We start from the raw sequence: 27,601 nt of genomic DNA, 5'->3' as shown, positions 1-27,601 counted from the left end.
CTTCATAAATTCTGATGATTTCATAAATGAAAGGTGTTTGCAGTAATTCATGGAGAATTCATTAAATAAATTCAACTGCATGAACTAGAATGAATTCATGAATAAAAGATGTCTGTTCATGGAATATTCATTAAGCAAATTCAACTTCATGAACTGTGATTAATTTATGAATGAAAGACATCTGTAGTAATTCATTAAATAAATTCAACTACATGAACTAGGACGATTTTCATGAATGAAAGATGTCTGCAATAATTCATGGAAAATTCGTTAAACAAATTCAACTTCATAAATTCTGAGAATTTCATGAATGATAGGTTTTTTCAGTAATTCATTGAGAATTAATTAAATAAATTCAACTTTATGAACTATGATGAATTCATGAATAAAATATGTCTGTTCATGGAAAATTCATGAAATAAATTCAACTTCATTATGATATCTAAAGCTTCCAGACAGATGAATATTTTGACACTGATGAATGAAATATAAACATGATGAATTATTTATACAGTTTTGTCTTCATTTAATAAATTTCACAAGTGAAGATTCCTGGGCTGGAGCTGGTGATATTAAGCTGGAGTACCTAGGATTTAACCACTACCTATCAATGTACATATTAAATTTCCAAAACTTCAATTATGTACCAATAAAATCTCATCCCTGTGTAAATCAATACTTACGGTAGTATATTGGTTATCAGAAATGAAGGGAATATATATATTTATATGAAGCAAAAATCATATTTTCATTTACAAAAATTAGTTGACCCAAGGATGACATCTCTTTGTAAATTAACGTCCTAACGTCCTATTAACAGCTATGGTCATGTAAGGACGGCCTCCCATGTATGCGGTGTGTTGCGTGTATGTTGTGCGAGGTGCGTCTTTTGGGAGACTGCAGTATATTCATGTTGTGTCTTCTTGTATAGTGGAACTGTTGCCCTTTTGCCCTTTTTATAGTGCTAATATCACTGAAGCATGCCGCCGAAGACACCAAGTATATGTTATAATTGATTATACCTTAAAAAAAGGAAATGAGATATATTTAAAAAAAAGCAACTAATAAAAGTCAAACTTTCTTTTACAAAAACTAGTTAACATCGATCAGGATGTGTAATCACTATGTAAATCAAAGACTATGTGCCGTACACACGTATATTATATATTAATTATCTAAAAAGTGAAGAAAGAATAATGAAAATTTAATTTTGGAAAAAAATAAGTCTTAATAAACAAACATTGGTTGACCCCCAAGGATGTCATCCCTGTGTAAATTGTTATATACATATATATTGATAACCTGAAAAATGGAAAGAAAAAAAAGAAAATTTATTTAAAAAAAAAAAAAAAAGTTCTTTTACAAAAAGTTGATTGACACCAGGGTGCCTACCTGTGTAAATTGTTACATCCATATATTGATTACCTGAAAAAAGGAAAAGGAAAAAAAATAAACACGTTTTTTGTGTGTTTAATGTGTACTTGTAGGAGGTGAGCGTTAAGTAGACCACCAGGCCATTGACCGACCAGGCAGTCAGCCTACAGATCGTATAGGTCTAAGGTCTCTGATGATTATCAGCTGATTTGGCCTCTAGTAGTGTATAGTGAGTCACTCATCCTAGCCATTTGTACTGTGGAGAGATATATATATCCAGCATCTGTACTGACCAACTCTCCTGTGACCACCACTGTTATCACAACGGTCAATTCTCACCTGTGTACACACCTTGATTAAACAGAATATTCGCTCGTTTGGATTATTTACCATTTTATACCTGTAGTGTGTCTGGATATCTGATTGTCGTCTGCTGAGTTTCTTTATATAGTGGACTGCGGATTTTGTGTACATTGAAGAGCATTTAGTACCTGTGTTGATAGCCCTGCATACATCACATTCTGGGATCATAATCAAATAGTGTTGTGAATCTAACAGATATATATTGAGAATTCATCTTGAGTGGATTTTTACCTGGGAAATCAACACCTTTTGTAGATATTAACCTGGAATTTAACACCTTGACAAGGATTATATCTATCAACCTGGTAACTTAATTATGAAATATTATTTTTGATTTCATATATAATGATTAAATGTATTTCATTATAATTATCTCTTTACAAGAATTGTAATTAATATATATGACTTGATTCTACAGATTTGTCAAAAGTGAATTTTCTTTGTTGGCAATTTAGGTTTAGGTTTTCATGAACAAAGTATATACAATGGTGTAAATTATTGTATGTCTATAAGGATATAGACATACATGTATATATAGGAATTAAATATTGTTCATTGAAATATATACTGAATACTTCTGGTCAAACCATCTTGCTAGCTGAGTGGGCAGATAATAACCCATGGCACATAATTGTCATTTCCTATCTTGACCTGCTAATGTTACAACCATTTGTTTTAAATAAACATTTGTAAATGATAATCTTGGTATGATCTATATATCGTAGGTATGTAAATAATCATTTTTGGTATGGTTTGATATATTGTAGGTAAAGTAACAGGCCATTGCACCGCGGTGACCTTTAGGTTGAACCTTGACACACAGGTCAGTTGTACCGACAGGCTGCTCCAACTCTCAGGTAATTATTGACATTACTTGATTATATTTACCACACACAATTTATGTCTGACCTCAACCTGCCATCCCTGACATGGCTGTGTTGGACTGGCCCAGGTCATTGATCTCATAAGACTCATTGAGGGTAGGGTGGATACATTCCAGGCTATGTGAGGGGTCAACAGTCTAGTTTGTGTGTAGTCTATTCCCCTAAGTGTGTTCCTTGACCTGGCCATCCACTCATGTTGTCTGCTTATCTATATATGATAGTAAATCCATATAATAACTAGAGAAATCAAATGAAGACGAAAGTTTACATAGACTGAAACCTGTGTATAAAGACCATCCAAGGAACCGAGGTTACAGTCAAACCTGTCTATAGAGACCATTCAACAAACAGAGGATGCATATGGTCTTTATAGCCAGGTGGTCTTTATACACAGGTTAAAATAATGAAAGTTTAAAAAGATTGAAACCTGTCTATAAAGACCATCCAACGGAGAGAGGAAACATAGTTTTTATAACCAGGTGGTCTATATACACAGGTTGATCAAACGATGAAAGTTTAAAAAGATTGAAATCTGTCTATAAAGACCATCCAACAGAGAGAGGATACATATGGTCTTTATAGCCAGGTGGTTTTTATACACAGGTTAAAATAATGAAAGTTTAAAAAGATTGAAACCTGTCTATAAAGACCATCCAACGGAGAGAGGATATATATGGTCTTTATAGCCAGGTGGTGTTTATACACAGGTTGATCAAACAGTGAAAGTTTAAATAGATTGAAACCTGTCTTCAAAGACCATCCAAACGACAGAGGAAACATGGTCTTTTTTAGCCAGGTGGTCTTTATACGCAGGTAGAATTGTGTTGATATTGGTCACTTGGTACCCTATAAAAGTGGTCCTTTGAAGCAGGTGGTCTTTATACAGAAGTGGTTGCTGAGACAGCTAGCTTTAACTGTATATCATTTTGAATATAATAGTTCTGATTAATTTTAAAATAATTCATCTCGTATATTCAAAGTGAATTTAGTTTCATTTGTTTGGTTTAACATACTATTAACAGCCAAGGTCATTTAAGGGCATGCCAGGTTTAAGATGAGAAGTAAAGCCGGAGTACCCAGAGTTAAGCCACTGACCAGCGTCAAGCATCAGTACCTGGCAACTGCCCCACATGGGATTCAAAATCGAAACCCAGAGGTGGAACCAATAAGCCACAGTGGCTCTAGTAGTTTAAGTGTCATATAGTCCTGAGAGTTTCGAGTTTAAATTTTGAATTTATGAAAAAAAAAATCACTTTAAAAATAGAAAGAAAACACAATCTTTGATATACAGTATTAACTATTTAATATGAAAAATGGGGAGATAATTCACACCCAACTTGTGGAAATTACTAAAATGTTCTCAATTCTTCACCAATTTTCTTCAAAGTATATGTAAGTGTGTTAGATGATTATGTGAAATGCTTTACATAGTTTGTCTACCAAATGATTGTGACATTCAAGATGAAATTCAGATTTAGACATTTCTATTTTAACATTCAAATAATACCAATTATTTGCCTATGGAATTCACTTATTTAATGATTACAATTTAGTCAGTCAATTCCAGAAGCACAGAATAGGAGATTGAAAAAAGAGTTACAAATGGTAAAGGTTTTACTTAAATGTTCAAATAGATGACCTTGATTTCATTAATAATTGTTAATCTTCATACTTTAGATTAGAAATCGAGATGAATGGTCCTTATTGACTAGTAGTAGTAGTTCTCATACATATTTCATTAATTATATTATTAGTTTATATTCCGTCTTTGTATATTACAGAGTTAGCTCCCTTGCGGGTAGGTATCAATTGTTACGTCATTATTTTGTGAGCGCAAGTGACGTCGTTTTCTACGAAAAGTATGATGTTACGCTCGTAAATACATGACGTCACAATCAATACCTACCCGCAAGGGCAGATAACTCTGTAATATGTAAATACAGAATATGAAGTACATGAATACTCCTTTTAATCATGGAAATGTAATATTCCGTCGATATGAATATAATTTGAGTGACAGGTGAGACACATAGGGAATATGTTGTCTATTAGTATTACTTTACCTTTTGGTCCAAAAACGGCTTTTACAGAACCCAGGAATAGAAATTTAATTAAGCTGAACTGATTGCCTTGATATATAGTCTAATGTTAAGGTCTGTAACCAGAGGATTAATGATAATGTACGTGATACATAATCTTCAACAGAATTATAAGTCAATTTCCATATACCAGGTATTGCTAAATATCTGTGATGGTATATGAGATTCACTTGTAATTCAAAACCTTTTCTCAAAGTATAGCAGACATATATCGACAAAATGCCAAATAGCAATAAATGGCAATAATATTTATCTGATGTCATGTGGCTGTTGAAGGCGGATATACCGGATATGGCTGTACAGATGAGAAATGTATCAATCTTTTTTGACGTCTTTTTCGGAATAATTTTATTTTTGTGGTGCTTGCAACACGAGTGAGACGTACAAAAAGGGATCACTATGTCGGATTCGGTGTAGTCGTTGGCATCGGTGTCCGGAAAACCGTTTCTGTGCAAGTATGTATCGTCTGATTTTACCCAAACTTGATATATTGCTTTATATAAATGAGATCTTGGATGAGTTTGATACTGGTCAAAATCTGTCAATTTTTGAGGAAGTTATGAGACTTTAGAAATTGTCAAAACAGATAAAGTTACAGTTTGGATGCATTCCTGAATGCAAATTTTCATAAATTGCTGAATCCAGACGGAAATAATTTCATACACAATGTACTCAAAATGTGTTGAAAAATGCGATTGACCACCGCTCTTGTAAATATAATATTTACCTATTTTAATCGGGTTTGGAGCCACTAGTCCAATCAGACCAGTTCATTACAATTAGCACTAGTTCAGCTGTAAATTAACTAGTCTAGGGCATCAAACTAGACTGAAATGACATTTTTTTGTGATGTTTGAAACTGCTATGCAGGCGACACATCCGCTTTAGTGGAATTCTTGTGTTGTTAACAGTGGATTATGACTATTCAGCTTGTGTAACTAATATTTAATCCTAGCAATTTCTTATCTTACAGTTTTCTGTGTAAATTAAGAATTTTCTGTTTACCAGTTATCTCTACATTTTCTTTTTTTTCTGTATCTCATCAATGTCAATTTTATATATTCAACAGCTGATTCAATCGTTACTCATCATCTAATTTGGAGGTGAAGGTGTTCTGATTGGAGTTATGCTGTGAGCCAATGTACTATAAATGTAATTATAGTGTTAATTTTTGATTGAGCACTTTCGTACCTATAGTGTTAATTTATCATTTTAGCACATTTCGTGCTATCTTTACATGTGGAGCTAGCTGTTGCATCATGGTCTAGCTGTTGCATCATGGTCTTGCAGATGATATTTGTTGTCTTGGAAGGGTGATCCCTACTCCTAGGTCAATTGATTGGTTTCTAGGCAATATGGGATGTTGTCAAGGTGATACACATGTTGCCAGAAAGATTGGATATTGACAGCATGGTACCAATCCACTCACAGTCAGAACAAATGTTATTTGATCAGTCTTATTGCTTTATATCTCAAACAGCTTCATCTGGTATGATTGCAACTCATACCATTTGTCAGTGGTGGAGTGCTCATTTTTTAAGGCCCACTACCTTTTTGAAGCAAAATTTAAAGATCTTTAAAAACATTAATGACATAAGAAAATACATAACGATGGCGTAATACGAAAATATGACATAAGTTCAGAGGTCAATAATGCATTATGATGAAAGGCGTTTGCCAAGGTGATGCAAATTGTCCTTTACTTTTTAACAGAGTAAAACCATTCATTGTGTATAATCTAGTATACTTGATTTACAAAATAAGATTATTTTAATTACAAAACTTTAATTTTAAGAAAGTGCAAAGATTAAAAAAAATACAAACCAAATTTTAAGTTTTATTTGTTGTCATACAAAAGCCTGACTAGCTGCAGTAGAGCTAATGTTGAATGCTTTATGATTTTGAATAATTTATTAATTTGATAAGATTTTATTTTCTTTATACATGTATATTATACAGAATGTCATTGAATATGTTAGAATTTGATTGATGACTGCAATCGAAGACCGAGCTGAAATATTAAATTGGAAAAGGTCCAGTCACATGGTGTCCTATATACAGGTAAATACAGGTTATTCCAGGTTTACGGCATGTACTGCATGATCGCTCACCTGTGCAAACCCCTAACCTGTAGCCACATGTATATATTCAGCTCATTTAGATGACCGCATGAATATATACATACATCTGTAACAGCGATTTAAGGTGACACTCATGTCGGCAAATTAGATATCTGCCATTTGTGAGATGTACACATGAATCTCTGTGTTTGTAGCTCGCAGTACTGGTCAGCGCATTAGCTGTTATGTCTGATTCGAGGACACAATAGCTTTCTCTTACACGATTTAATTTTTCTGTGGAATTCAGTCGATGGTTTCAGCATAAAGGAGAGCTTTCTGGTCCAATGACCAGAGACTGTGTTTGCCACGTCGGACAAAAAACTCGATGACCACGTAATTTGACCCACAGAGAGTGGAATGTATTTACACACCTCCGCGAGACTATCGGCCAGGGATAATGTGTTCTATATAAGGTGACTGGTCGGAACGGACTTAATCGTTTGCGTCAATATTTATGAAAATATTGTGTTGTATTTGACCAATGATTACATGTGTTTACAACAGTGGCTGCATACGACGGCTAGTTGTCTGAGAGTTTGTTGTGCTGATCTCACAATCCATACAACACTATATGGCTAGCCCTGTCGTTATTACGGTGTCCATGCATTGATCGAGAAATGTGCCACCAGTTTAAACAGCCCTCGGGATTATAGCACTGCTTGCATGGTAATCATCCTACTATTGTTATCATCCAACTTCAAAAGGCGTTTACTGTCCACCAACGGCTTGGGAGATACAGGTAACACCCGCCATGTCAATTCACGAACATGTTGTCTGCGATTGTAAACTCTGTATGTGTATATTAACCATTAATTCTGTTTGTATCGACAAAAATATCAGCCTGCTAGAGTATAGTAACAATTCATTATATTGTTGTTCTGTCTATGCAGGCTGTGGGTTCACAGGTACTCTTATCCACATGGACTCTGGGAAATAAAACCGGAATTCGGAACCATGTTGATCTACATGTCCAGTTGATACTGGTTTGATCAGTTTTATGTTGGATCTATATTGGCTCAGTGGGACTCAATTCCGACCTGGATTTCGGAGAAGTTTTATTGTATGTGCCGGGATTGATGGGCTATAACAGTGCTATTGTGACTGAATGGTATAAAAACATGCAAATATCGAAGGACTGATGTTTCAGGTTATAAAGAATTCAGTTACGTAGATTGGAAAGTTTATACATGTATCATTATTTGTTTTAGGAGATAATACAGGTGAAGACAAAAGTTCTTTGAATAATTAACAACATTTTTTCATGAATTGTTAATTCAAGTGATCTTTTAGGAGAGGTGGTACAGTTGCAATTCCAGATGGTACTTTTCAATACTATCTGTATGCTATCTTAAGTAATTAAGCCCAAATCAGACGGTACCACAAACAGTTTTAACCAGCCAAAAGTACCGGGTACTGCCTGATACTGAAACCTCTGTGTGATGGTTTATCTAATAAATAAAGACTAATAAATATATACAATTTAGGTGCAATTAATTTAAATTGTCAGAACTATACAATTTTAATTCAGAAACAAACTCTTGTTTTCCTCCCAGCTTTAAAAACTATAAATTGATCTATAGAACAGCTATAAGCCCTTTAACTAATCAGTGGAAAAATGGTTGGGTTTGTATGATGGTTGCTTCAGGCACTTTGTCATTGTTATTTTGTAAAGAACTTTATTGTAGATCATATGTTATAACATGTTTAGCTGAATACAAAACCAAATTCAGGTGTAAAAGTCATTTCTTTCCCCCTCATTGATTTTAAGGTAATATTGAATTTTTTTATTGAGATAAAAATCTTTGGCTTGGTAATTGTTATCTGTTCTATATTGACATTAATACTGAATAGGATCATCCTCGATATTCCAGGGTTACTATAAATGGGGTTGTATTGTACGTGTAAATATCCAGAAAAAAACCACGAACATTTGCCTTACGGATCTTCTGACTGCCCGGCATGGGACTTGAACCCTGACCCCGAGACTTATAAAACCGATGTTAATGGTGGCGTGCATTGCCAATTAAGGTATAGACCCTAAAGTCACTCCTGTATTAATCTGGGGCGAAAGAATTAATCTGTCAATTATTTAGTAGGGCTTAAAGTTAAGAAGACATGGAAATCAGAATCGGCATGGAAACAGAGTTGCTCTTCCTCTCATTAAATATAGAGGGATTTGTAATGAAAATGCAGGACAAGCAGAGTCTATGGTAGGAATAAACGTAGAAAACTGAATAATGTATAAGTAGTAGGAGCATCAGTGATGGGAATCTAATTCATAGAGATAGAGATGGTCTGTTGATCTTTGTTGCTGAACACGGAACACCTCTGACCGTCCAATTATGGGGTGTACAATAAAACCTCGATTCCTAATCATGACTTGGTATAGATAGGCTTCTGGATGGTGATTTGTTTGTATGTCCTATACTAGACTCTCCTTGGTTTGTTTTGGTTATAATCATGACATTTGTTTTACAGTAAAATCTCTCTTAATATTAGGAGGCCACCAAAAGTTGTTGGAGCAGTAATGGCTGAGTGGTTAAGATATCCCAATATATTCAAGTAGCCCTCCACCTCTGGGTCATGATTTTGAATCCCATGTAGGGCAGTTGCCAGGTACTGACTGTTGGTACAGGTTTGCTCCACCATAAAACCTGGCACATCCTTACATGACCCTGGCAATTAGACCACCACTTTATATAGCAACCACCTTTATAACCTGGCTAAGAGACCAACTCTGTATAACATACACTGGAGAAATGTGACCAACATATCACCACAGTCTGACCTCAAATGTATATATCTAGACCACAGGACTATATATTATAGATCATTTTCTCTTGTTCCTTTGGGTGGTCTCCACGGTATGGGTCTCACTGAGTCAGATGAGCAAATTTTAACCAGAGTTACGGCCCTTTGTCTGTATCATTTTTGGCATTCATATCAATATATATACCAAAATCTTAATTGATTTGATTTGATGAAACTTGACCACTAACTTTCTCCTCTTGACTACTTTCCCCATCTATGACTCATTTCTTCCTCCTTTTCAAGATCCAACTCCTTCAAGGTCCAACTCTTCCTTTCTTCTTCTGTCTGAATTTGCTATTTCCTCTCCTCAATTTCGCTATGTTCTATCCTTGATTACATTCTTTAGTAATTATTAAACCACAGCAATCTTTTATCATGTTCATTGTAATCTTGTCTTCAAAATGGAATGACTGATAACCAATCTTTACAAGAATGAAAGGTGTACGTGTTATTGCTTGTGATATATGTTTATAATATGAGATGAATGAGATAAATCTGGTTAAGTTGTTTATATCTTTGATCCCAAGGCCTCATTAACCTTGGCAGCCTTCAGACGTATGATATGTTTCTGGGGCATGAAATGTTTTTGACTTAAAAACAGGTTTTTTTTTAATTTTTAAATACTGGATGAGTGTAACATGTCTTCTAATGCATTTTATTTGTATTTCTACTTTTCTTTCTCTCTTAAATTAGCAAATAAACACTGATATGTTAATTACATCAGTCATACTGTCTTCGCATATTACAGAGTTATCTCCCTTGCGGGTAGGTATATTCCTTGTGATGTCATTATTTTGTGGGCGCAATTTATGTCATATTCCCCAAAAAGCACATCTATGATGTTACGCTCGCAAACACATGACGTCACAATCAATACCTGTGCACAAGGGTAGATAACACTGTAATAGGCAAATACAGAATATGTTCTAACCAATCCTAAAATTCATGAATTAGACCACAGAACCTGTATACTATAACCTTAGAGGAATAATAATTACAACAAGCTGTCTTAAAACATGTGATGGTCATACTGAATGTTTGGGGATATCAAAGACAGGAATTAAAAAGATATATAGGATCTGGAACTTTTACCTTAAAGAAAATTATACTATAAACCTATTTTCATTCGCGTGCAATATACTTTCGTGAATTTCGCAATCCAAGTTAATTCGTGAAAGTGAAATCTTTGAGAATTAACATCCACATCATCTATATTGATAGGAATTGTCATTCAATTGTTAAATCTGGGAATAATTATCTTCCCAAACTTGTTTTACAATGGAAGTCGCGAAATTTAATAGCTGTGAAAGAAAGTGCTGGATAAATATTTAATACATATTTATTTAGGACTATGATATAATTATACAACACTAACTCTTTACCAAATACACCAAGGACCATTAAGTTAAGTGCTGTTATGTCAAAAAGCTGCAATTTATTTTCTGAAGTTGTTCACACCTGACATAGATTCTATTCTATACTGATATCTTTCTTTGCAGCTGATGGTTCTGACAACAACAAATGTTGCCAAGATACTTGAATTACGTATTATTTATGGCAGTGCATTATGGCTGTCTGTCTGTGTATCAACAGTAATTTATCATTTTGGCTGAACCCTCTCAAATACTTAACAATCGTTATTCGTTGATCAAAGGGAGACAATTATATACAAGTTTAAAGGGAGATAACTTGATGTTACTCAGTTAAGGGAGACAATTTTACATTTAGTATTATCAAAGGGAGGCAATTTAATATTATTGTAAAGGGAGACAACTTGCTGTTTTCTGTAAATGAAGACAAATTGATACAAGTGTCAAAGGGAGACAATTTGATATTAGTGTCTAAGGGAGTTAACTTGCTGTTGCTGAAAAGGGAGATAATTTGATATAAGTGGCAAAGGGAGACAATTTGATTTTAGTATCAATTGTACTGTTTCTTTATTATTTTTGTTGTTAAATTGAATTTTATAAACATCTATATTTAGCTACTGTAGGTTTAAGTGTTTCTTGCAATTATAAAGCAACTTTCTCTGATTTGTATTCATACAATAAGATATTGAATGTATCTCATTTGTTTATTCAATAGGGTATAAGATTTGTTTTATTAATGTATCTCATTTGTTTATTTCAGGTTTAATATGGATGGATGATAGAAACCATTTTACTTGGAGCAGGGCAAAGAGTTGAAGGTAAGAACACCATGACACTGGTCATTAAAGATGCTCCACCGCCGACAGAACATAAATGATGTTCATCGTTTGAACAATAATTGGTGTTTAATCGTGTATATATATATATAATTAACACAAAAAATAATATAAAATAATTTACTTTGCCTTTGGTGCATGCGCAATCAGTACCTCATTCCATATAGGATATAGTGGCACAGAATTTTTTCGGGATGCAATTAATTATATTTTATATTTTTAACATGAAGTAAAATAAGTAGCTCAAACTTTTCATTAGTGTTAATGGTCTAAGGTAAGTAACTTTTGTAACTGAAGAAAATTACTAAATCATCTTCTCCTGTTTTTAATAGTGAAAAAATACCATTTGTCAGCGGTGGAGCATCTTTAACGACTTGAGCACAGTATATGTACCAACATACTATTCTGTATTTGCATATTACAGAGTTATCTGCCCTTGCAGGTAGGTATTGACTATGATGTCATGTGTTTGTAAATGTGATGTCACAATGGATTCTCTCTCACAAGGGAATGCATACCTTGTCAAGATTGTTGTTAAAGGGAGATAATCCATTCTATAATTCAGGTCAAACCAGTGCATTAATTCTAAATTTAACGTAATTTCTAGCATTAGGAGAGGAATTGATGTAAGCTTTTACGTAATTTGTTATTGTAGTGCTATTAAAATCAATAGAACTATACTGCTTTTCTAGTTGTTGTTGTTAGGGGACATTAGGTAATTTAAGTTAAATATATGCATGATGTAAAATTCAGTGATATTTATGTCTTAGCATATTCATAATTTTTATTCATCAGACACACAGATATTGGAAAACTCCTTCTTTGCCTTTGTTGAGTTGCAGTGGGACCTCCAGTTTATAGGCATTTTTCCTTGGCTAACTACTTTTAAGTGTATTCTTTTAAACATGATATTTTTGCATCAACACAAAGTTTAAATATTATATCATGGTATTATGTGACCAGTTTACCTATTATTATTTTTGAAAGCATGAAAAATCAGCAAATTTACCTGGTTTTTCGAAATCAGACATTCAAAACCGGAAGTGCATTTTGTTTTATTGATATATATATATATTATAAGTTACAATATTATTTTTTTCTATCCAAAATCATACTCAAACCATCTGAAAATTACTTAAATTTTGTATAAAATATCAAAGTTATTCTGCTGTATTTAACTATTTAAGAGTTTATCTAAAAAAAAAAACACATACAGAGGTAAATCTACCGATCGTAAAAATGGCGGAGTTGCCAATCTCTATGTATATATATTTTGTATACATTGAGTCTGTACAATAAACATAATTTCTAGCACTTAACAATTCACTATGTTATATAACTAGTATTCAAATGTTCAATCTCATCAAGCCGCAGTGGACCATTTGACATTAGGTGTTCCGATGTATGAATTACCTCTAGTTCTCCACCTATAGGGTTAAAGTTTGAATCCCAATTGGGGCAGTTGCTATAGTACTGACTGGTGGTTAAATTTCTCGGGGTACTTTGATTTTACTCCACAGCCTAATCGTGGCTCATCCTCTAATGCTGATTTCATGAACGCAGCGACGGTAATGAAAGACCTTAACTTCAAATTCTCCATAGGAAAGCATTAAGTTAAGAGGGGAAAATTTAAGAAATTTCCTTTACTTCTGTAAATCTTTCCAATGAGAAATTTTAAGTAAAGGGAAGTTCAGTAATGTTTGTGAAACTGAACATGAACATGCATATGGAACAAAAACCAATAAATTCCAATTGTTTTTCTGTTTCAGTTATTCCTCCGTGACCAATGGTGGAGGATTGTATATGAAGGCGCTAATCATGAACCCCAGTATGGGGACTAACCCAGCCCTCGGCAGTGACCCAGCAGGGCACCTGCAGCAACTAAACCATGGCCATGGTAAGTAAAAAAATGCTTAAGCCTACTGTTAAATTATTATTTTTTGTGGGGATTAAATTTCCAGGGCTTACATTTTTTCACCTAAATCAATGAATCAATTAACATTCCCACAAACAATCATATAACCCTCTTATGTTATATCATTCGAGACCAAAATTCCATTTTGCATTTTCCAAATTTTTCTACTACATTGTATCATTCTAGATTTCAAAATATTAGGGGGAGATAATAAATTTTCTTTCTTCTAGATTTCAAATATTAGAGGGAAATAATCAATTTTCTTTCTTCTAGATTTCAAAATATTAGGGGGAGATAATCAATTTTCGATTTTCTTCTAGATTTCATAATATTAGGGGAGATAATCAATTTTCTTTCTTCTAGATTTCGAATATTTGGGGGAGATAATCAATTTTCTTTCTTCTAGATTTCAAAATATTAGGGGGAGATAATCAGTTTTCGATTTTCTTCTAGATTTCATAATATTAGGGGGAGATTATCAATTTTCAAATTTCTTTTAGATTTCATAATAGAGGGACACTACCTATTGTTAACAATTGAGCCAGGTTTCAAAATAAGTTGAGATAGTCAACCTCTTAGAGTTTTAAGTTTCAAAATAAGGGGAGATAATCAATTTTCGAATTTCTTCTAGATTTCATAATAGAGGGACATAATCTATTGTTAACAATTCAGCTAGGTTTCAAAATAAGGGGAGATAATCAACTTTTGAATTTCTTCTAGGTTTAAAAAAAGGAAGAAATAATTTTATTTTTTTTTAATTCAGATTGGGAGAAAATTTATCCTAAAAACTCTGCAAGGTTTCATTCAAAATAGGGGATATAATACAGTGTTAAAATTCAGCTGACTAAAATTAATGTGAATTATTGATAATTAATGGTTAGAAAATAATGTATGGGAGGTAACTCTGTCAGTTCCAACAACATCTGTGATCCTCTGGTTGAAAAATAAATCTTCAAACCTATTGATGTAATTGCTATCTTTTTCATTTAATAAAAAAAAATGTTATGACTTATTTTTAATGCGACTATGGGTTAATTATTAGGATCCGTTTATGAAATAAAACTTTCCAGAAGCTGATCTAGCTGGGAAAAAATATCCAAAAATAGATTTAAAAAAGAGCACCATAGAGCAGTCAATAAATAAATAAATAACTTTCATGGTGTTATATACCACATACAACATATTATAGGTATGATGTCATTATTTAATCCTGTCTGTGAAAAAAAGAATGAGCTGGTCTGACTGTATGGGTATACAGGGTAAGGATTAGATAACACGTCGTATTACGCCATGTTGGTCAATACACCTATACTAGTATAGGGATTGTCTCCAAAGGTAAAACTGGTACTGCATGGTCAGTACATATATATACGAAGTACGGTATACAGTATACCATTTTCTACCATTTTCTACCCAATAAGCACTCAGGGCATTACAAAATTGAAAAAATAGGAAAAGAGGCTTAATAAGGTGAAATTATCGCAAAACCTAAACAGATATCATCTTTATCTATGTCCAGGCAATTGAAATAGACACTTTAAAAGGAGGAGGGGTGCTTATAGGGAACTGAGCGCTTATTGGGGTGAATACAGTAGTTTACAGTCAAACCTGTCTATAGACCTGTCTAAAGACCATCAAAGTGACAGAGAGAAAAATGGTCTTTATAACCAAGTGGTCTTTGTATGCAAATTTAATGTGATTTTAATTTTAAAAGAACATCAAAAATAATAAGAAAATTAAGTGTAGTTGGCTATTACAAATATTTAAATCATTTGTTATAAATAAAAGTCCATAAATAAAAAAAAATGCAGGTTCATCAAAAAATGTTCATAGACTATATAATTATCATTGTACATTTAGATAGATAACTAGGGGTAATCAGCTATAGTAATGCAATTCTTTCCTGAGAGGAAACTATGAGAGGGGGAAAGAAATAATTAACTTCTTCACCTTGGTATTATGAATACACTTGATATTAAATCATGTGTATCCAGCATATATACAGTGTATGTCGAATACCAAAAAAGCTATCATATATCTAGTCCAGTGAAAAATATTCTGGGTTGAAAAAATAGTTTTTCAGATGGTCATAGCCAAATGGTACCGACAATTAAATAACATTATGTGGTGTTGTTATGTAATGGAACCAGATCAGACAGCCTAAGGGTCCCTTGGCTGGTCAGTCTGTGGTCATTTGACCAGTCTTACATCATAGGTCATTCACAGTGTCCAGCCAGAAGCACAGGTAATGACCAAACAGGTGACTGGTCAGTGGAACTGACCAAGTCTGTGCTAAATATTTAAGTAGATGTGAGGCCCTCAAAGGGAATGGTCATTACCAAAGTGAAAACATGGCCGTCAACCTTTACAAAGGTCATTTTGTGAGCTTTAAAAGTGTTCTGTTTGATAAACTGACCATATAATTTCAGGAATAATTTCTATTTCTGTACAGGATTTCTAATGACAGAATTTGTCTTCATATGGTCACCTCTATAGATAGAGTGATCAAATCCCTCCCTCTGTGTCTCCAAGTATGAAATAACCTCTTGGCATTGACACCTCTATAAAGGGAACAAATCTCCCTGATAGGAATAAACCTCTTGGTACTGGAACCTGTATAAAGTGATCAAATCTCTCTAATAGCAATAAACCTCTAGTCCTGACACCTATATAAAGTGACCAAATCTCTCTAATAGGAATAAACCTCTAGTCCTGACACCTGTATAAAGTGACCAAATCTCTCTAATAGGAATAAACCTCTAGTCCTGACACCTGTATAAAGTGACCAAATATCTCTAATAGGAATAAACCTCAAGTCCTGACACCTCTATAAAGAGACCAAATCTCTCTAATAGGAATAAACCTCTAGTCCTGACACCTCTATAAAGTGACCAAATCTCTCTAATAGGAATAAACCTCTAGTCCTGACACCTCTATAAAGTGACCAAATATCTCTAATAGGAATAAACCTCTAGTCCTGACACCTCTATAAAGTGACCAAATATCTCTAATAGGAATAAACCTCTAGTCCTGACACCTCTATAAAGTGACCAAATCTCTCTAATAGGAATAAACCTCAAGTCCTGACACCTATATAAAGTGACCAAATCTCTCTAGTAGGAATAAACATCTTGGTACTGGAACCTCTGTAAAGTTACCAAATCTCTCTGATAGGAAATCACCTGTCCAGTCTTTAAAGTGACACAATTTAGCTTAATAGGAAAAAACCTCAAAATACTGTCACATCTTTACAGTGACCAAAAGATATCTTTCTAGGAGATAAGTTATCAACATAAATGTCACCTCTCTCTGTAATGTAATGTAATCTCTCTGTATCTTTAGTAGGGATTAACCTCTTGGCAACATCACCTCTTTAAAGTGACAAACTTTCCCTTATTAAAAAAACCTATTTAACACTGTCAACCTCTTTAAAGTGACCCAATTGTAAGTTTGGGTGCACCGGTAGCGGCTTTAAGATATCTATAGGAAATAGCTTTCCAATATCACATCCCCATATCAAAAACTATTGCTTTTATCTACTCCAACTTTCCTTTAAAGTGGCTAAATGTCCCTTTATATAAATTGACCTTATGTTGCTGTTACCTTTCGAATGACCAGAGTGATATATGCTTTGATTCTTTTAGAAGTATTTAAAAATATTTCTTCATTATGAATTTTATGTTTTATCAAACCTTTAAATATACATTTAGTGAAGAAAAGGAACATTTTTAGTTTCCTTCATGGAGCCCCAAAATACTGACCAAAACCCAGACAGTGTGGTCATGGCTGAATAAGTAAACTGGACTATGGTCAGTGACTGAGTGACCATTGACAGTATAGTACTTAGTGGCGGTAGACACAACTTGTTTACATTCTTGATACTGACCACTGTGTTTTGATTGTGGACACTGACCACTGTGTTTTGGTTGTGGATACTGACCACTGTGGTGTCTTGACACTGACCACTTCAGTTTCTGGACACTGACCACTGTGTTTCGGTTGTGGAATCATGACCACTATGAATTCTGGACACTAACCACTTTGCTGTAATTCTGGACACTGACGACTGTGTTTTGGTTGTGGACACTGACCACTGTGGTGTCTTGACACTGACCACTGCAGTTTCTGGACACTGACGACTGTGTTTTGGTTGTGGACACTGACCACTGTGGATTGTGGACACTGACCACTGCAGGTTCTGGATACTGTGGTTCTCAATACTGACCATTGCATTAGGATGTTGACACAAGTGTACTGACAACTTCATAATAGGTTGTGGACACTGACCACTACATTGACCACTACATTGTGCACACTGGATCCCTTAATTCCCTGTGTGTATTGTGTGTTCACTATCTTTATTCTGGATCTGTGTCATATGCATACGTGAGTGTCAACTTGTATACACCTGTGTAATCGTGTAACATGAGCAGCTTATCCTGTTAATGTGTGCATGCAATCATAATACCACATATTGAATGTCAGGGTAACATCTTCTTCAACTCTGGACGCCAAGTATATATCACTACCGTGGTAGAACACGCTATCTTGGAATTACTATGTTTACCGGTAATCAAGTAATCTAAAAGGTGTCAGTATGCACACACTACTTTACATGTATTCTTATGTAATCTGGCCTGCAGGGAATATCATGTGTAAATGTTAAGTGACAGGGATATATGTAAGTGACGTCAAAAGTACATGTGGTTTATCAAAAGTCACAGATTTTGACTTTCTGTCGGTTTTTTATTGGGAATACAAATTAGCATTGGTTTGTTTAAAGATAACAAAGCTCTGCTGACACTTGTTTGTTTTAATTGATGAACATTACTGGTGTATCACAGACTATGATACAGGATCACAAACCATGTGTAACTATATAGGATCTGGATGACAGAATCAAGATATCGAAAAAAAATCAGCGGGCAATTTCTCTTCTTTCGAAATTGTTTTTAAATTTCACATTGTGTTGTCGTGTTCTTCTGCCTTTTCGAGGATTACTGTATCAATTTTCATGGTTGGATCATGGAATTAAGACACTCGAGGTGTTAAAACAAATTTGTTGACCTGCATGATTAAATCGTATTTGGAATCTACAAGCCCTTCAAAATGAGTTACCAAGAGTTTCCTCTGATGTACGACTTCCAAGGTAAGTTCATGTTGAACATCATTTAACACCTACCCGGTAACTATATTTAGAATTTCTTGTTGCTGCCAAGCAGGAAGGTGGTTATAGAATAGTATCTGCTTGCCCTATATTATACCTGCTGCTCCCATGGCATGCTTCTAAAAGGTGTCTAAATTTTGGATCTCAATTATCTTTTCCTCGTATTATAACCAAAATTTGTCTCCTTTGGCACGGCATCACTTTCTGTCCTGAGCTGAGCGTTTAGCCCAGTGAGAATTAAAGGCTTTGAATTCTGTCCCCTTGCTGATCAAGAAGCACCATAGTCTATAAAAATGGTAGTTTCTTCTCATGCATGAGTGTCTAGCATATAAAGTCAGGGTTGCCACCATGCTCTCACGTTTCCAGTGGAAGACTCACGATATTGAACAATTTCTCCCACGAACACTTATCCCACACGACGTGAGACGATCGAAAACTCATGTTCTACGATAATTCCTCCCACCATCCCAAAATATCAGCAAATCCATATATATTTTTTCATACGGTTAACTTCTTAAATTTGTCAGCCCTAGGCATAACTACAAACCACCAGGCAGTGAGGCACTGGCTTATCATTGATAGATAAGTAAACAAAAGAGGTGTGAACACCCCCTGGCTAACACCCCTTTATTAAAGGGAATGAGACGACTGGTTTACCCATTGCCAGTATATGTGACCAGGTGGGTGTGCTTGTTCGGTATGTTTGGTAGTATGCTGCAGTGAGATTGCACTATACAAAGGGCAAGAGTTTCTGTATCACAAGGAGCCACAACACGTACAAATATACAGTAGCCTCCCAAAACATAAAGACATTCACACACACAATAACGATTAAATTTACATATAGGGGAGGCCATCCTTATATTACCTTAGCTGTTTGTAGGATCTTGAGCCAAATCCACCTCTCAAATATTTATTAATATATAGATAAACTTTATATATTTACATTGAATACGGAAAAAAAAGTATAACTTATGCAAATCACTCTGGATGGCCCAGATATAAGCACGCGAGGGATCTTTGTGTAAGTGGAAACCGAAATGCCTGGAGAAAAACCCACATGATCAGGTAGGTGACCCCTAACCTTTTCAAGTCCGTGCCGGGGCAAGTGACTTAACCACTACACACCCGATCACCCAAATATTGTTTATTGAGGTTGATAAATGCAGGAGACTTATACAGTATATTGTAGTTTGATCATAGCGACTGTTTGGCTGTCATTCTTTCTGTCCAAATCAGCTGTCTTTAATTCTCATCATGATGGAAGTTCTTTTTCCGAATTTAGGAATTTTTTAAGACTGATATGGACTCCTAATTAATGGTCCAAAATGTGAAAGTTTCGAGAAGTTTGATGTAAAATAGCATACAGAAGATGTGTTACAATTCACAGATACATCAGTATATTCAATCACATTATGACCTCATCAATGCATCTTTTGTTTTCTATATGGAATGAAGTAATGATTGCGCATTCATCAGCGGCAAAATAAATTATTTGTTGTTATTTTTTGTGTTAATTAGACACATATATACATGATTAAACACCAATTATTGTTCAAATAATGAGTATCATCTATGCTCTGTTGGCTTTGGAGTATCTTTAAATAATTTTATTGAAAGCTAAGTGATATTATGTAGTGATATTAAATCCTGTCCTTTTGGAACATAGACCCTGTTTTAAAACTCGGACTTTTGAAGATGAATTAATTGATTTCAAGGCAATAAAAACCTCACTAATTAACAGTGTTAACTATATTATGATGATGATAATGAGTAATTTCCTTCCACAGTATGGACTGGACATGATTCAGACTAATGTACAGATTTCCTGGATTGAAATCATTTACACAATTCTATCTGATTCATTGTTTTCAGCAACTATGTATGGAGTTGTAGCAATATAAAGGTTTCTAGTGTCTACAGTCTCTCATGGATCTTGGATCAGAATATCGATTAGCCTTTCATAAAATTATTTCACATAGTAATCCATAAATCCGTTTGCAAAAGAAATCAAATTAAAAAAATCCCATTGGTTTCCATATTTTCAGTTTGCATTTAAGTCAAGGTCAGTGAAAATGAGGCCTCAAAAGGGGGAATTGTGGGGCACTTATAGGGATAGGGATATTTATTATATGATTGAAATGATATGCTATATATATGTAACAGGGTGCAGGAATTACAATAAATTTAATACCTGTCTCTGCCAGGGATCAAACTCGAGAACTCTGGATTACTAATCGAGCCAAAGAGAAATTTTCTATAGCAGAGCGAGTATTGACCAGTATTACATATATATATACCTATCAAGGAATTATTCATTTGTTTGTTAAAAAAAGTTTGATTTATCAAAAGTATGATCATGTGACTGCATCACTTAGGATAGCTTATCTGTATGGTAGATCTACATGTCTAAAAACAAGGTCATGATGCACTGCTGCATCTATAGAGCTGCTTACACCGATACTTATGATAATATGGCTGAGACTTACATGCAAGATATGAAAGATTTTTAATTAAGAACTGTAAAACCTTTTTTAAAAAAGAAAAAAAGAAAAAGCAAATGAAAAATGTAAATAAATAGATGAAAACAATTGAAACAGTCCAAGTTTTCTTTCGAATAGTTTTTACTTTTATCTCTATTGAGAGGGTTTTGATATTGATACAGTTGAATATTAGCCATTCGTTGTAGCCAATGTTGAGGTTTTGTGAATATGAGTGTAAATTAGGCAATGTTGAGGTTTTGTGAATACAAGTGTAAATTAGGCAATGTTGAGGTTTTGTGAATACGAGTGTAAATTAGGCAATGTTGAGGTTTTGTGAATATGAGTGTAAATTGGGCAATGTTGAGGTTTTGTGAATATGAGTGTAAATTGGGCAATGGTGAGGTTTTGTGAATACAAGTGTAAATTAGGCAATGTTGAGGTTTTGTGAATCAGAGTGTATATATTAGGCAATGTTGAGGTTTTGTGAATATGAGTGTAAATTGGGCAATGTTGAGGTTTTGTGAATATGAGTGTAAATTAGGCAATGTTGAGGTTTTGTGAGTATGAGTGTAAATTGGGCAATGGTGAGGTTTTGTGAATACGAGTGTAAATTGGGCAATGTTGAGGTTTTGTGACTATGAGTGTAAATTGGGCAATGTTGAGGTTTTGTGATATGAGTGTAAATTGGGCAATGGTGAGGTTTTGTGAATACAAGTGTAAATTGGGCAATGTTGAGGTTTTGTGACTATGAGTGTTAAATGGGCAATGGTGAGTTTTTGTGAATATGAGTGTAAATTGGGCAATGGTGAGGTTTTGTGAATACAAGTGTAAATTAGGCAATGTTGAGGTTTTGTGAATACGAGTGTAAATTAGGCAATGTTGAGGTTTTGTGAATACGAGTGTATATTAGGCAATGTTGAGGTTTAGGTGAATATGAGTGTAAATTGGGCAATGTTGAGGTTTTGTGAATACGAGTGTAAATTAGGCAATGTTGAGGTTTTGTGAATACGAGTGTATATTAGGCAATGTTGAGGTTTTGTGAATACCAGTGTAAATTGGGCAATGCTGAGGTTTTGTGAATACGAGTGTATATTAGGCAATGTTGAGGTTTTGTGAATACGAGTGTATATTAGGCAATGTTGAGGTTTTGTGAATACGAGTGTAGTTTTGTTTACTACAGCTTCCCAAAACACATACCACACACCACAACACATTGTATATTTTAGGAGGCCTTCCTTTAATAACTTTGACTGTTAATAGCATGTTTATCTAATAACAATTATTTTAAAGCAAAACCATGTGTGGATTAGCTAATGTGAAAGTTTTGTGAATACAAGTGTAGTTGTGATGTGGAAACAGAAAAAAAAAAAAAATCTAAATAGATTAAACACTTGTCCTACTTTGTATGAAATGTACATCTCTATCACGAGTGCAGCAGGTGCTCCGTCGATCCAGATATAGTGTCGCTGTCAAGGTGACATTCGTAAACGATACAATTATTACGTAACATAGGTTTCCTGTTTATAAATGTCGACTAATTACACGGAAATGTCCATTGTTAAGGAAAAGGTGCTTATTGTATCACTTGGCTTATAAATACCGTCATATAAAGACTACCCAAGGTTCAAACCTGTCTATAAAGACTACCCAAGATTCAAACCTGTCTATAAAGACCACCCAAGGGTCATACCTGTCTATAAAGACCACCCAAGGGTCAAACCTGTCTATAAAGACCACCCAAGGGTCAAACCTGTCTATAAAGACCACCCAAGGGTCAAACCTGTCTATAAAGACCACCCAAGGGTCAAACCTGTCTATAAAGACCACCCAAGGGTCAAACCTGTCTATAAAGACCACCCAAGGGTCAAACCTGTCTATAAAGACCACCCAAGGGTCAAACCTGTCTATGAAGACCACCCAAGGGAAAACATGCCTATAAACTATAAAGACCACCAAGGGTCAAACCTGTCTATAAAGACCACCAAAGGGTCAAACATGTCTATAAAGACCACCCTAGGGTCATACCTGTCTATAACGACCACCTTACGGTAAAACATATATATATATACAGTGTCTGGTAGAGTTAAAAATATTTTTTGTTATTAGATATATTGATGCTGTTATTTCTTTGATTCTTTCTCTTTTCAGTGAATTTCATCTGATTGAACAATATTTTTGAAAAGCAAATCTTGTCAGAAGTGGTCTGAAACATCATAAAATGACCACTTTAAACGCTAGTGGAGAGTTTCCTTCCTTTGTTAATAGGATCAATCACCTCCATGATTATTACTTTGATTAATTTATAATTAACACTTTTAATTAATATAAACAGATGATTGGAGAAACATGTATAGATGCATGAACAGAATTGACACAAATTGCTTGCTTCTTTTCCTCAAATTTCATTTATTTCACCTCAAGAAATTCATAATTACATGTTAATTGATCATCAATTAACCTTTGCGGAAATATTTCTAAACTCCATTATGTGACCATTAACATGTTGCTTTCACATTATGGTTTCTTTGTTGGTCAAAAATACAACTCTGCGGCTATAATATAGACATGTAGGCCGGGTTAGGATATGTGTATGTACAGGTATTTACATAAATCTAAGTGATATGTTACAATCATAACAATCACTGACACAGGGTTTATCTGAGTGTTTTGGGGTCCTTTGTAGATAAAATCGTGTCCTTCCAATTCTTAGACAAAATGGGGTACTTCATAGATAAAATAGGGTCCTTCTCCTCAATATTCTTTGAATGGCATTGTAGAAAAAAGTGGGGTCCTTCTCAATATCTTCCAAAAGGAAATCGGGACATCATGTCATAAACACAAGCTCTCTCAGACAATAACACCATTCCTGTATGGTGACACAATCCATAAGTAAAAAATCCTTGCATAATTTTGAATTAATAATTTCATTTTGATTTTGTTTTAAACCATATATCATACATTTATACTTGGAACTTTTTTAACATTTGGATTCTTATCATGACGATATATGCAATGCAAAAAGGTATGCTTCGTATGATAGAGTCTTTCTGCCAAAAGCTTTGTATTAATATCCTTTCTCAAAACATCATTTCATATGTTATGTATGAATCAAAGTTTATCAATCATGTGATGATAGCTCCTTGTTTAATTATGTAGATTTATTGCTTTCCTCCTACAGAAATATATATAACTTTTACCGTCGTGGTTATCATATCCATGAACATCCTTTGAAGGTCCTTTGAAATAAATACATGCAGTTGTAAAAATATCAAACAAATGACTTGGAGAATATCAAATGGCTTAAATAAACTGTGTTGTTATGGTTCATTTCTTGCCGATTTTTTCATTGCTTTGATAATATGATGGTGTCATCAGCTTGAACTTTCATTATCGTCTGTTCATACCATTATTTGGCCGTCATGTTGTTGATATTGGGGACAAAGAATGATAACTCGATCCAAACTGTATCAGAGATTCCACTTATCGCATAGTCAATATATTGGATATTATATGTGCCATGATTTTAACAATTGCCTGGGGCTGGATAATTGGTCTTTTAAGCAAGTAATTATACAAAGGTGTTTAGTAAAGAAGGTTATTATATACACTGTTTTACAGATATTGTTAAGTGGACACATAGTCACAAGGAAAGATATCAGAAAGCAGATATGTGTGTAAAGAGGGATATAGAATATATTGAAGGATTTTTACTTGACCTTGATTCTAATATTAATTCACCTCGACCTTGATCCTAATACTAATTAACCTTGACCTTGCTATGTTTTCTAGGTGCTATGAGCGATAGCCCATATGGTCTTGACCACGGAATGGACCACAGTGGTTACCTAACGCCCAACGCCTATGACCAGTACCTGTACGGACAGAAGCAGGGCTACCTACCTCAACACCACCAGCAGCATCACAAATGTAAGTCAAAGGTCATGTAAGTCAAAGAGCAAAGGTCATGTAAGTCAAAGAGCAAAAGTCATGAAAGTCAAGAGCAAATAAAGATCATGTAAGTCAAAGAGCAAAGATCACAAATGTAAGTTAAAGGGCAAAGGTCATGTAAGTCAAAGAGCAAAGATCACAATTGTAAGTTAAAGAGCAAAGGTCATGTAAGTCAAAGAGCAAATATAACAATTGTAAGTCAAAGAACAAAGGTCATTTAAGTCAAAGAGCAAATATAACAATTGTAAGTCAAAGAGCAAAGGTTATGTAAGTCAAAGAGTAAAGCTCACTAATCATAGTCAAAGAGCAAAGGTCACTAATGTAAGTCAAACAGCAAAGGTCACAAATGTAAGTCAAACATCAAAGGTCACAAATGAAAGTCAAAGATCAAAGGTCACAAATGTAATTCAAATAGTATAGGTTTACCTATGTAAGGCAAATAGCAAAGGTTACAATTATAGGTGAAGAGCAAAGGTCAACAAAATTAAAAGAAATTTGTTATCCGAATTAAATAAGATATTTAATTGGTGCAAATGTTTGCTTCAGCCATATTTGAAGGAGCCGGGATGTATGGAGAGATGCAGAGTCCTAGTAATATGTCCACGACGAGTCTATCTCCGTCTCCTCCCCCGCCCCCGAGAGTCTACAAACCATGCGTCGTGTGTAGCGACAAATCTTCAGGGTACCATTACGGTGTCAGCTCCTGTGAGGGCTGCAAGGTAAGATTAACCTCCCTTTACTTGATTTTTCGTCTATGTTTTAACAGCCAGGTAAGAATTACCTCCCTTTATTTGATTTTCCCCACTCTTTAAACAGCAAAGTAAGAATTGTCTCCTTCTATTTCTTTATTTTTATCACTTTTGAACAGCAAGATCAGAATTACCTCCCTTTTATATATTTGAGTTACCTTGAATATATTTGTAAGTTGCAAAGTAAGAGATATCTCCCTTTGTACCTTCAATTGATTTTCAAATGTCATTTTGGCAAGATTTATATTTCTCCATTGAGAAAGTTGAATAATGTGAATATAGATTCTGGATGTATGGTACAAAACTATTTTAGAAGGAAATCTAATTATTTTATTATTTCTTTTTAACATGTGTATGTTGATGTTTTTCTTTATTTCTTTGAAAATCGTTATATATTATTTAAAGAAATTGTAATCTTTTATTATTTAACATTTTAATTCTTTACTTGAAAATAATAAAAGTTTTTGCCGGCAGTGAGATACAGTAGAATATATAACATTAATGTGTCATTCTGAATGTTCATTTCACAGGGTTTTTTCCGCCGAAGTGTACAAAAAAATATGCAATATACTTGCCACAAGGATAAAAACTGCCCCATCAATAAGGTGACGCGGAACCGATGCCAGTACTGTCGACTTCAGAAATGTTTTGCCACAGGAATGTCAAAAGAAGGTAAAAGAGTCAGGAGACTTGGCATATATGACACAGCTTGAAAAAAATATATACCCCACAAAATCTGACTCCTAATCACTCATTGATTATTACGTCTTTGCATATAACAGAGTTACTTCCCTTTCAGGTAGGTATCCAATGAGACGTTATTGTTATGTGAGCGCAACACCGTTGCTTTCTCCCAAAAGTGTGACATTACCCTCTGAAACACATGACATCACAATCAATACCTACCCGCAAGGGCAGATAACTTGGTAATATGCAAATACGGAATAATTAAGAAAAGATGGACAATACAATCTTGTCCAGTTGTACTGCACAGGTTAATGTTTATTTACATATGACAATATTACATATTTTACAAGTTCTGGTTGATCACGAGAATATATTCTACACATGTCTTGCTCTGGGTAACACAGAGAAGTCTTACCCTCATTGGAAGTGCAGATATCTCCCATGAGGACATGTTTGCTCTGAGTAAGACAGAGAAATCTTACCCTCAATGGAAGTGCAGATATCTCCCATGAGGACATGTTTGCTCTGAGTAAGACAGAGAAATCTTACCCTCATTGGAAGTGCAGATATCTCCGATGAGGACATGTTTGCTCTGATTAAGACAGAGAAATCTTACCCTCAATGGAAGTGCAGATATCTCCCATTAGGACATGTTTGCTCTGAGTAAGACAGATCTCCCATGAGGACATGTTTGCTCTGAGTAAGACAGAGATATCTTACCCTCAATGGAAGTGCAGATATCTCCCATGAGGACATGTTTGCTCTGAGTAAGACAGAGAAATCCTACCCTCATTG

General features: G+C 34.5%; 2 protein-coding genes across 5 annotated transcripts in view; one reads left to right on the top strand and one right to left on the bottom strand.

The window, feature by feature from the left end:
* LOC138311006 (uncharacterized) overlaps positions 1-27,601 on the bottom strand; it is a 55,870-nt gene that overhangs the window by 432 nt on the left and 27,837 nt on the right. The gene's annotated exons all lie outside the window — the stretch shown is intronic.
* The window catches only part of LOC138311004 (retinoic acid receptor alpha-A-like), a 72,020-nt gene that overhangs the window by 33,325 nt on the left and 11,094 nt on the right, over positions 1-27,601 (top strand). For 2 of the 4 annotated variants that reach the window (XM_069252427.1, XM_069252428.1), the window contains exons 3-8: positions 2,505-2,594; positions 11,782-11,839; positions 13,627-13,754; positions 25,212-25,349; positions 25,917-26,089; positions 26,650-26,791. In XM_069252427.1, coding sequence (XP_069108528.1) covers positions 13,661-13,754; positions 25,212-25,349; positions 25,917-26,089; positions 26,650-26,791 — 547 coding nt within the window. In that variant the 5' untranslated portion in view covers positions 2,505-2,594; positions 11,782-11,839; positions 13,627-13,660. Of the gene's footprint in view, positions 1-2,504; positions 2,595-11,781; positions 11,840-12,189; positions 12,300-13,626; positions 13,755-18,202; positions 18,922-25,211; positions 25,350-25,916; positions 26,090-26,649; positions 26,792-27,601 lie in introns of those variants that run through there. The other 2 variants (XM_069252429.1, XM_069252430.1) reach the window with 2 other exon arrangements.

The sequence above is a fragment of the Argopecten irradians genome, chromosome 16 (assembly GCF_041381155.1).
Source record: "Argopecten irradians isolate NY chromosome 16, Ai_NY, whole genome shotgun sequence".
NCBI classification, from domain to species: Eukaryota; Metazoa; Mollusca; class Bivalvia; order Pectinida; family Pectinidae; genus Argopecten; species Argopecten irradians.
Note: the sequence above shows the minus strand (reverse complement) of the source record. Positions and strands in the feature narration are given on the sequence as shown.